The following is an 11915-nucleotide window of genomic DNA, read 5'->3' on the forward strand; positions in this document are numbered from 1 at the left end:
AATTAAAATTAAAATTAAAATTCAGCAAAATAAACAAATGTTCTAGTGAATGGTCACAGCATCTGAGAATCAGAGGTGACATCTGCAATACAGAACTTTTCTGATGTCAGGTTTTTTCTGCTAAGAAATACATAACTTGCCAAAATGTTATGCTTGTCATTTCATGATTGTTAAACCAAAAAAGAACCAAAGATTTAGCATATATTTTATTTGTTTCCCCCTGCTTAATGTTTATGTATAAAAGTATACATTTACTGATATTTTTAGATTGTTTATTAACACATACAAAAATGATAGAACACAAATAAATGATAGTGGGTTAGGGTTAGATTGTTATTATAATCCTGATAACCCTGATTGGTGGGGTGGGGGGGGGGGGTATAGAAGATTTTACATGTAGAGAAAAGTTAAAAGTTATAGGAATAAATGTCACAGGTTTGAGTGTATTTGTGGGAGTCTTCTCGCTCTACCAATGTAAGACTCATTTTGTTCAGCTCTGATTCACAAACAGCTTTATGAGCCGTCTTTATGAAAGTCTTCATTTGCCGTCCTCAGCCTAAGCCTTCACTGGTACGATCCTTTGACTTTACTAATACCTCATGCTCATTATAAATCAACATCATATTAAACTGATGAAAATTTATTACAAAACTGAATCTCTAGTCTTTAGAGCAACCTGTGTTTTAGTATTTACAAGCACCCTGGTGTGTCCACATGTGTCCATGTGTGCAGTTTTACTCTTCTGTTGCTCATGCTGCTTTACACTCCATCCTGGATTAAGAATCTTTGGTCTCCACAAGAATAACAACTATAGCAATATAAATGCAAGCAGCAATTAAGGGGCCAAGCACGACAGCGGGAGTTACAAGTCAATTTAATAGGACATAGCATTATTTAATGTAACAACTGTAAAAATGACTGAGACAGGAAGGATTCAGACTGACATAACAATAAGACCGATTTCACTGATTCTTTCAGATTTCACAACAAGAACAGAATGTGAACACAAAGCCAATCCTGCCAAAATAATGCATTTCATCACAAAGAATTATGTACCTAAACTGCATGGTTGAATAGTTAAAGGCAAAAGAAAAGCCAGAATTTGAACTGTTTGGTGCTGAGTTTAAGTGACAGAACCCAAATGTGGTCTAGGGACTTCACAGACTCCCACGACACGAGAAGAACAATAAGAAAACGAACAAACACTGTAGATGCTTGGCCCCTAAAGTAAAACATACATATAATAACTTACTCAACAAGAACACAACAGCCTCTTTAAAGAGCATATTGATGAAACGGCAACACAATCTATCAGCTTCACCAAATCTTTTGTAATAAAAACAAATCTGAACAGCAAGCAAACACAAATACACTACCAGAAAATGTCCTGCAGCGCATGTGAGTCCTGCACCTTAAAAAACAGCTCAGGCTCTTAATCACTCTCTCACCAACACTCGGTAGTGCTCACTCGCTCGCTCTTTCGGACAGTCTCTAATCTGCTGTGGACTCTGTCATGCTGGATCAATGTTCTGTCCCAGTCTCGTGCTGAGGAGAGATGTGTCCCAATGGAAAAGTGCAGAGAAGGAAAATACAACATGATTTTTATGTGGCTTTGATAAAGAATGAGGGACTTAACTTACTGTATAAAAGCACTGATTGTATTTAAGGATCTCTTAAGGTGATTAAAATGATTCTGTATGTGCTTTCTTGTGTGTAGGCGAGCATCTCTGTCTCTTCAATCTTCAGCTTTGTCATTTCTTCAGTCATTTTTAGGCATCTGTCTTTCTGTCCTACTCTCAAAAAAATCAATAAATATAAGTAAAGTTTCTCAAGTAGATATTACGGTAAAGATGAAAACATATCTTAACATTAAAAAGGTAAAAGACGTCAAGGTTTATTATAAATATGATTGTCCTTCCAGTTGTGCTTGATTGTACAGTACAATGACCAGTGCTTTTGAGCCCAAATTGTTAAGAGTGAATCATTGCGTATGCAGAGGTGTAAAGTCCAGGTTCAGAAAGTAAAAGTCTTCCTCAGTATTTTGTTCCAATCAACTGGACTTGCTAATTGGCACAGTCTTTCAGCCAGGAGATAGAACTAATGAGTGGAATAAACATATGGCAGGACTTTTACTTTCTGACCCCTGGACATTACACCTCTGTGAGTATGTATATTTAGAAGAATATGGCTGTGTGTGTGTGTGTGTGTGTGTGTGTGTGTGTGTGTGTGTGTGTGTGTGTGTGTGTGTGTGTGTGTGTGTGTGTGTGTGTGTGTGTGTGTGTGTGATGCACTGTCCTACTCCTGATTGAGGGAGGTATTCATCACAAGGTTACGGTGTAGATTTGGATTCTGACTGTGTCGGTTGCGGCTCCGAACAGAGGAGAATGTAGTGTCACACCCTGGAACTTTGCACTTGTGAAGGAGGCGAAGGTGCACCGTTTTGTAATGAGCCCTGAATGTGCCTTTGTTGCTGTAAACCTTCTGACAGAGATGGCAAGTGATGGGAGATGAGCTGTGAGACTGCAGGCTGAGGCACGGTGGAGATGCTTCAACACCGAGCCCGTCGCAGCTCTCGTCACTGTCCTCTAGAGGGAGCCCTTCTTCACTGCCCATGTCTGAGTCCCAGGACGAGTGTGCGCTTCCTCTGGTACTCAGGTCCAGAACAGCTTCGTTCTCCACAGCACCCTCTGCTGGCTCAGTTGCTCTCTCCAGGGATTTACTCATGGGGAAGACGAGGCCTGTGCGGTGACTCGCTTTGAGGATGACAGACATCTGCTCTTTGTGAGGGAGATCTGGATGCTCTCTGCGGAGAGAAGATGTTCCTGAATAATCTTTGGTCAACAGCCTGTGGTGCAGATTCAGGTTTGCACTGTGTCTAGAGAATTAAAAGCAAAAACATTTAAAGAGAAAACCAACATGCTTTTGTTTTTTAACTTTTTTCATGTATAAAAGCAATCATAAACTTTTAGCAGGCCCGGCTCCACAGGCCCACCCTGGCCTCATGGTAAACAACGGCCGATTGCTAAATGATTGCGATGTTCAAATCAGCTCCAGATTTTGAGGGAGATCATGCTTTTTGGCTGCTTGGTATCAGAAATCGACTTGTTATTTAGAAACTAGAAAGCAGTATTAGAACCTGACCATGGTCTTCACAAACATTCAAACATTCAAACGATTCTAAACTGTTCAAGTGCAAGAAGATGCGAAAGAAACTTCGGTATGTGCTCACACACAAATCGCGTTACACACGCGTTACACACACATTACACACAGGAAGATGCGTCTCACACAGTTCTCTTTGGTCAAGCTTAACAATAATAAGACAAGACAGCAGCAGGTATATTTAGTTACTGTCACTTTAAGACCAAATGAACGAATCTGGTGAGCATCAGATTTTCTCCTAACCCTTTATGTTCTTTAAGATTTGTTATTTTAACGCAGTTAAGACTGTGCTTACGAGCGTACTCGCCTAAACTGTGTGTAATCGTCTGTTTAAAGAACGAAAGACAATTATAAAAACTCTACTCAAATCTGCTCTAGACTGAATAACTTCTTTAGCTTTAACAGGATTAATATATATTTAATTTATACATTAAAGTATTTCGTACCTGAATACTATTAGACCTAGCTGAAATCTGTGTATTTAATTTGTATCTTTGTTCTATTGTATTTATTTGTGCTATTGTTTGTAATTTGTTCATTCATTCATATTTTATTACTGGCTATTTACTTGTCTATATGTAACATTATTTATTAAAATACTTTTTGTTTTGTGGCGCTGCCAGTGAAAAATTTTGGCATGGCAACTCACCAGTAAACTCCTTAGTGTTGAGCCCTGTGTGAGTCCAATTTAAGACCTGCTCCTTTTGTTATAAAATAAAGTTGTTACCGGGAAAAGTTAAATAATGTATAAGCTCCAGCCCACCAGGAAAGTCACTTGGCCCACCTTACATCTCAAAGCTGGAGCCGGGCCTGACTTTTAGTCCTAATGCATCAACACAAAAACTGTCATGTGATTTTAAATAACTGCCTGGTGTAATGTATTGTATTACACACACATTAATTTCCCTCAAGCCTAACCGTCTTACCGGTCTCTGCTGCGACGGGATGGGAAAGCAGCATTGCAGCCGTCCACAGTGCACATGTGCATCTCCTTTAAGTGCACATTTCGATAATGCATTTTGACACTGTAGGGGTTTTTAAATGTCTTACTGCAGATCTCACAGGGGTGCGACTGCTCCTCTTTATCATCTGGACACATGTTCTCTGGGTCACTATAGCCGTCTACACAGTGTTCACTGCTGTGTGTGAAGTGGGCCGGTCGGTGGCTGCAAGGCTGGTCTGGCTGTGAACTGCATGTTGGTTCTTCACATTTTGAGGACTCCTTTTCTTTCTCATCGTTCTGTTTAGTGTGAAAGAGAGAAGGAGAAGACGGTGAGATGATACGACTGTCCTCCTGAGTCAGTTTGTCCCATTCTGTGTCCAGTGAGTTGGCGGTTGACCGGAGAAGACCATTGCAGTCCACAGGGCCACGCCCCTCGCTGCTGATGTCACACTTGTGTGTGTGTGTGCAGGGACTGAGGGGCGGAGTCTCCTCCTCAGACACGCCCTCTTCCGCCAGATCATCCTTCTCGATTTTGATGGGCATGCTGGACTTCCGAGACTTCTTCTTGGGCACCGTTTCCATGTCGGTGTGCATGTGGCTGGTGCTGACGGGCACCGAGGAGGACAGGAGCGGGAGCGAGGGCAAGTTGCCCGGCGTATGGGCCAGCTCGGCTGGGGTCACCAGGCTCCGGTAAAAGGGGAGCACGGGCTGCACAGTCTTTAGATTGGGAAAGAGGATTCCGCTTTGGCTCATGCTGGATAAAGAGCCGTGTAGTTTGGGCTCAGAGTTGCGGATGATGAAACTTGAGACAGTCCTGCTCTCTGGAATGGAGGCGAACTCTCTCTTCTCGCCCTCGGGCTCGTCCTCCAGACTCGGGCTCAGGCCCCCCCGCAGGTCCTTGTCACGATTATTGCGGTTCATTGGCATGTGCAGCCGCGGGTTCGGATTAGCACTGTGCCTGTTGCGACTGCGTAAAGAGCTGAACACCATGTTGCAGCCCTCAATGGTGCACTTGTGTTTGATCTTCAGATGAACGGCATTATAGTGTATCTTCAGTGTGCCCTTGTCGTAGAAGGTCTTCTCACAGGCACTGCAGAACACTCGGCCCTTCTTCAAGGATCCGCTCTTCTCTGCACACCGCATCTTGCTCTCTGGTGACATGTGTGTGATTTCAGAAGTGATGGAGGATGTGCAAGGCGTGGAGGGAGAGGAGTTTCCACTCACGTTAAACTCTTCCGACTCCATCTTTGGAGATTGTGTGTCCAGCAGCCCCTCTGCTCTCACAGGGCCGGTGTCAAACGCAGCACTGCTGTCAAGGCTTAGTTCTGACGTCTCGTGTCTCGTTTGTGCCTCCTGGTGGCTGCAGTCTGTACTGGAGCTCAGCAACGGTGCCGGAACCGAGTTCAGCAGTTGCAATGGCAGCATGAGGGCCATACTGTTCACTAGAGTCTCAAAATGGTGTCCGTTACTACAACCGGGTGCCTCTGCTTTAGCGGGTGTCCGCACAGAGCGCTGTGTACTGCTTTCGATGAAGCTGCGGATGTCAGAATTGGTCCTAGTGGTCGGAACAACAACAGCCTGTCCCTCCTTGTCCTGCAGAGCCATGAGCTCCACGATGGACTTGGTCTCTCCAAAGCGCAGGAATTGCTGCAGCGTTACAATCTCCTCCTCAAAGGTCATTATGGCCCAGCGGTCCAAAACCTTACCGGCCACATCCTAGACACATACACATAAGGAATATAATTTGCATTATGAAGTCTAAACTAATAAATGTCCTGCACTGGGACCCTAAAATACTCCATAACTTCTGACAGATTGACAGAGTTACTAAATAACAAGTCATCCATACATCTAATACATGTGGACTTGAGAGGTCTAATTACTGCAGCAGAGTGATACATTCAGGAGCATAATTTTTCTTCATTTAGATGATGCGGGTTTCCCTGTCGACGTATGAGGGGAGGGGAGAGATCAGAGGCGAGTCGGGCAAGTCTTTCAGTGCGCCTGTAATTACTCTTGAGTGCCAGCAGGCTTTGAAAGTCATGCAGCAGCTTCATGTTGTAACCAGAATAAATATTTTATCATACAGCATTCATCTGGAGGTCTGAAGAGGCTTTAACTTTACATTCTCCACTAGAGGAACTAGCATGAATTTAATTCAAGCACCTGAATACTTGATAAGCAAAAAGATTGAAGATATCTCAGTGGCTCACCACTGGAATTTTGAGGAAAAGTGTGACAAAACTGTAATTACACATCTCAAATTGAAGTATGTTTTCAAGCGGGATCAGTGTGAGTCGAGTGAATGGAACAGCTCACCTGCAGGACATAACCACGGATGTAGTCCTGGAGAGTCCAGTCCAGGGCGTTTAGGATCTGAATAACCTCCTCCTGCTTAAGGACGCTGAAGAGTCGGTCCAGCAGGATCTTCAGACGCACTGGAATTGCCTGCGTCCCATAAAGCATCAGACTACAGATATCAAACACCACATTGGAGTGAACAATCTCCACCTGGCTTCCTTGGTACATGTGATGAACCTTCAGCTTACTCAGAGCTGCAATTCAGCAAAACAGACACCAGTTTACATCACACATGCAGAAATCAGCAAAGCATCTCGACGTGTTTCATGGCAGCATTTCTGTTGTTCGCTTCTGAATCTGTGTATCTGTTTTGTTTGTAAGTGAGGCTTGAAGTGAGCATTTGTACAAATTTTAATGTCTATTATAAACATGTTGCTTATGTATTGTAATAAATTGTGTTTGTATATATGTGCTTATGTGCATGACTGAGAAATTACAGACAATATTGTAAATAATTATCATCTACAAACAATAACAATTACAACAACGACAAAAAATATCCAAGGATTCTAAACTGGCCATCAATTTATAAATTTATGCCACATAGCTTTAATGTCAGAAAGTCAATATTAAGGTCTAGATTAATTTATAATGAACAGATTTATTTATTTATTTCTGTTTTTACATATGTTTATTAAAGGAATATTTAAGGTTCAGCAAGTTAAGCTTCAACATCAGCATTTGTAACATAATGTTGATGACCACCACAATATTCTTTGAGGATTTAAAATTAGAAATATGAAGCTTATGATTTGATAAACTTTTTTGATAAAAGTTGGGTATTATTTGAGCTGGACAGTTGTTAAATTCATTTGTAAAATAATTTGTATGGTCTTTTTATGCATCATATTTTTATAATAAAAAAAAACAATTTGTAAAATTGGATATAACTTTACAAAGCATTTTTTTCCTTAATAAAAATCATCATGACATTGTTTACATCTTGTCGCTATACTTCTAAAACAGTATTTTAGGATTTACAAATTGGCCCCACTCATTTCTTTTTTAAGTGGCTCACTGTTACAGAAATTTTTTTTTTTTTTAAGAATAGGAAAGACATGTTAAAATTTATTTTTAAGGTAATAAACATTTTTAGTTGATTGAGCTTAACTTGTATTGAACACGGAATATTCTTTTAAAAAGTACTGTGAAAAGTAGAAGAGGCAGAAAGACAGAGAGAGATGACAGTGAAGTGTTTTAAAACCTGGTTTGAAGATGTGTGAAAAACATCTGTGTGAAATGTAATATTCTATAGCATGTGAAACTCACCATGGGCGACCCAGCCGTGCCTACAGTTTTCACAGAGTCGCCGCCTCAGTTTCCCAGGCTTGAAACTGTCACAGTTGCAGTTCACCAGCGTGCAGCAAATAGCCTGTCCACACACACACAATAATAATGAATATATTCTACATATTTATTCATCACAAACACCCGTTATGTTCACTCCAAAATGTTCGGTTTCATACTTTAACTTTTTAATGTACACCTAGATCTGAATACATATATATTTGTATGTGCGTGTGTGTGTGTGTGTGTGTGTGTATACATACAGTACATGTTTGTATCTTTCTACATGCGTGTATCTCTATATATATTAAGCTCAAGAAGCTCTTGGGAATATTCTCATGCTGGAGAACACGAACGTTAGGTTCTGTTTACGTACAGTATCTCCAATGCTGCTGTCATTAAACCAAAAGAGAGACACGTGTTATTGAGACATTCTCAAATTCATGTCCAGTTTTTAATTAAACTTTTCACTGTTTTGCTGATAATGCTTTAATGATAATTCTGTATTAAATAAAGAATTATAAATTATATAAAGTACTCCTCTGAGCACAAACACATACAGTGAGGTTCATACCGATGCAATTTCATATTAATTATAGACACTTTAGCACAATTCGACAGCTCAATCCAGTATAGAGATAATATAGGGCAACAGGATAGTTATTTATCCTCGAACCTCAACTATAAAACACACCGGCACTTACATACGCAAAGAAAGAGAGAGAGCGATATTTGAAAATGCACATAAATATTTACATCACAAAAGTCAATGGAAAGCACAAGATACATTTTTAAAAAATGATGCATTATGGTAAGCCAAGCAAACATTTTGAGTTCAATTTCTGAATGAATTTTAAATGTTAATTAGGCTAGTTTATGTGCTGTTCATAACAGTTAAATAATCCAGCTTTTTGGCTGACAGTTTGACTGCATTGTAAAATACGCTACAGCAATGATACAGCATATTATTTTGAATTTTACTAATCAAAAAATGATTAACTTTCTAAAATGCATTAATATACTCAGTATTTATTGCTTTTGAATAGATTTTTTACAATGTAAAATGTGTAAACTTCTACCCAACGGTCACAATTAAAATATTGACTGATATGATTTAATCCAGAATATCACATAATATTAGACAAATATTATTTTGACAAACTGTACAAGTTAGTAGTTCTCCTAGGACCAGAAAAGTGTAGAATATGGCTATGAAGAGAGGCGCGTGTGGTGAAAATAAGCGCAGCGGTTGAGGAATCTCTAACAGAAAGAGTCACTGTCAGATCTTACAACACAGGCCTTTAGCAGCGAACAACAATGACAGATCAACATGAGCTTAATGAACACACACACTCACAGAGACAAAGCTTTCACGCCCCAAGGCCATTAACTGTGTTTGCCCGCCCAGAAACGGGGTCTTAGTCCCACTTTGGGACACTAACTCGTCACCATTAGCACAAAGACAGAGAGAGAGGATCTCTTAAAGCTGCCAGAAAGTGGAAGAGAGAAAAAAAAGAATTTGACTCCTGTTGTTCCGTTGACAAAAATCTTTCGGTAAGTCTCTATAATGAACGTGTCTTTTACATTGGTGTTCAGATTAAACAAGCATTCCACACACAATCATTTATCCAGCATTATGGCTGTGGCAGAGAAATTACTCTTGTCTTGAATTACATTCCAGTGGATGACCAACAAACACTCACACACTTGTGAAGACATTCACACCCATCTGAACAGCACAATAAAGTTTCTTCTGAAATATCTAGCTAGCAAATTGATCTATGAATGGGGGTAAAAAAAACTTTAAAAATGGATTCAGATTCACATTCATATGTATGCGCAGTTTAGCTAATTTATGTCCCGTACACCAATAAATGATCAACATAGATAAAAGTTGCCAATTCAGTCAAAGCACCACACAGTGAAAAAAGCATATTTTTTTCTCAAAGTAACATCATCTGCATATAACTCCCAATCCACTTGTGTTCTTATTTCAATTCTCTAAGATAGACTTGATCCCAAACTAAACTTCTTACCTCAGACATTTTGATCAGACTGAAGTTTCCAGTGTTTCTGAGCGGTTTGCCATTCCAGCAGCTCCTGTCTGTACAAGTTCTACGTTCTACTGCGAGAGATCCATCACTCACAGTTCAGTCACACTCACCCACACAACACACACTTTCTCCTGCAATCGAGAAACGCGGCGCTCGTCCACAGGCCCGTGTGAGTGTGTGAGCGGCTCTAAAGCGTCCAGGATGAGTGTGTGAGTGTGTGAGTGTGTGCTGGAACTGGGCGCTGGGGAGTGGAATGAGACCCTCCTACCCGCTGTACTCTCTGCCTCTCACCTTAAGAGATCTCTCTCTCTCACTCACTCACACACACACACACACACACACACACACACCTCCCCCACTGGGTGGCGGGCCAGTCCCCTCACAGCTGGCTGGAAGAGGGCATGACACGCGTCTCTCACAGAGATTTGATCAAAAGGAATCACAAAGGCTGGAGGCTCCTAATGCAGTCAGGAGAGACTCTCTACCTCGACTCTCTCTCTCTCCAGCAGTTTGAGTAATGCATTAAATCAATGCAGCCCAGCACAAGACACACTCAAGCACTGGATACTGGATGTGTGTGTGTGTGTGTGTGTGTGTGAGAGAGAGAGAGAGCACGCTTTAACAGCCTCTGATCAATCCCAGCAAGTTATGCCTTTTGCTCGCCAGAATTGTATGTTTCAACAGATTCTTCAACAGATTTTTCTTTGCAGCGATTCAGTTGTCATATGTTTTCTTCAAATACAGAAAAAAACACAAACTTTTCATTTCCAAACTACCTGAAAATTGTATGTTCTCTACAAAATTGTTGGTACACATGGTCAGAAGGACATGAAGGATTTTTCACTGAATGCTGAATGGGCTTGAATTCAAAAACGTTTCATTAAATACATCACATTTCTGGTAATCGTGCCTCACAACATATGACAATCAGTCCATGAAGTTTACATCTATCGAGCTGATATTACATTCGGTGCAGTCACTTGACATTTTAATACACCAATTACACAGCAGGTAAAAACATGCTGCGTTTAATCCATTACAGAGCAGGTTTTAACAGGTTTTTGCTTCTTGAACGCTCAGAGACAGAGAACTGAGTGGGCATCTCCTCTCCTTAACTAAAAATTTACAACAAGCAAAATGGCAGGAACTATTACTGTGTAGCTAATACAGCCTGAAATATTCAGTTAAATCTGTATTACTTACAGGAGATCAAAGCTTTATTTGTAAGAGGCAAATTTTATGAAGTCACACATGGGAAGCCCTCAGTCGTGCAGCGAGACCCAGAGGACGCTTATCAAATCAACATGCAGAAATTGGCCGGATTGCAGCGCTGCTGTTTGTAAGATAGCTTTTTTAAAGACAGAATTGGTTTTGCTGATCTTCTCCCTCAGGCTGCGGTCTGGAGTCGAGTGCGACGCGGCTCGTACTGGCAGATTCCCTGCTAACACTGACTCCATTTCACATGCAGACACAAATCGCTCCATCTACAACATACAAGAATGTTTCTACACTGCAAAAGTAAAAATGTCATTGAATTAAAGCTTGGTGTTGAACCGCATGTATTTGGTCTCGTGTGTAAACAACGGACACTGTGAAAGAGCCAAGCTTGATGTGATTGTAAATATATCCAAGAATTTAATTGAAGGAAACCCCAAAGAAAAACTGGGGTACCATTAAAGCACATGGACTGGTTCTCTAAAGATATCTGCCCCAATCAACTTAAATTCATTCATTTAGAATTAACCTGTGCTGATCAGAAACACTGTGATATTACTATCGACAATTTCAGAAACAATAAAACGATTTTGTTTTGGGTTTAAGGTTGTTGTTCTTTTGTTCTAGTTTAGTTTTACACAATTACATTTCAGATTACAATACAAATTAATATAATAGTGATCATATTTAAACATTGAAGGGATTGTTCACCCAAAAATCATTCTGTCTTTTATTATGTTAAAGTGAGTGAGTTGTACTACCATTGCATTAAATTCAACCAAGAAAAAAGAAGAAGAAAGAAAGGTTTGGAGCGACACCAGGGAGAGTGTGTGTGTGTGTGTGTGTGTGTGTGTGTGTGTGTGTGTGTGTGTGTGTGTGTACTGTACTGTACT

The 11915-nt window shown here is 40.5% G+C and overlaps 1 protein-coding gene across 2 annotated transcripts; it reads right to left on the reverse strand.

Moving 5' to 3' along the window:
* Positions 1-222: 222 nt before the first annotated feature.
* bnc1 (basonuclin zinc finger protein 1) lies at positions 223-10227 on the reverse strand. Of its 2 annotated transcripts, none has more exons than XM_079873815.1 (5): positions 9790-10227; positions 7736-7838; positions 6425-6660; positions 4089-5821; positions 223-2803 (listed from the first exon to the last, which is right to left on the reverse strand). In XM_079873815.1, the coding sequence occupies exons 1-5, from the start codon at positions 9796-9798 to the stop codon at positions 2296-2298; spliced, it is 2589 nt and encodes an 862-aa protein (XP_079729941.1). In that variant the 5' UTR covers positions 9799-10227; the 3' UTR covers positions 223-2295. The 2 variants fall into 2 exon arrangements, with proteins under 2 accessions (XP_079729941.1, XP_079729940.1); XM_079873814.1 differs by having other exon boundaries at positions 223-2875.
* Between the last annotated feature and the right edge of the window lie 1688 nt (positions 10228-11915).

Source organism: Squalius cephalus (assembly GCF_949319135.1).
Source record: "Squalius cephalus genome assembly, chromosome: 6".
Taxonomy (NCBI): domain Eukaryota; kingdom Metazoa; phylum Chordata; class Actinopteri; order Cypriniformes; family Leuciscidae; genus Squalius; species Squalius cephalus.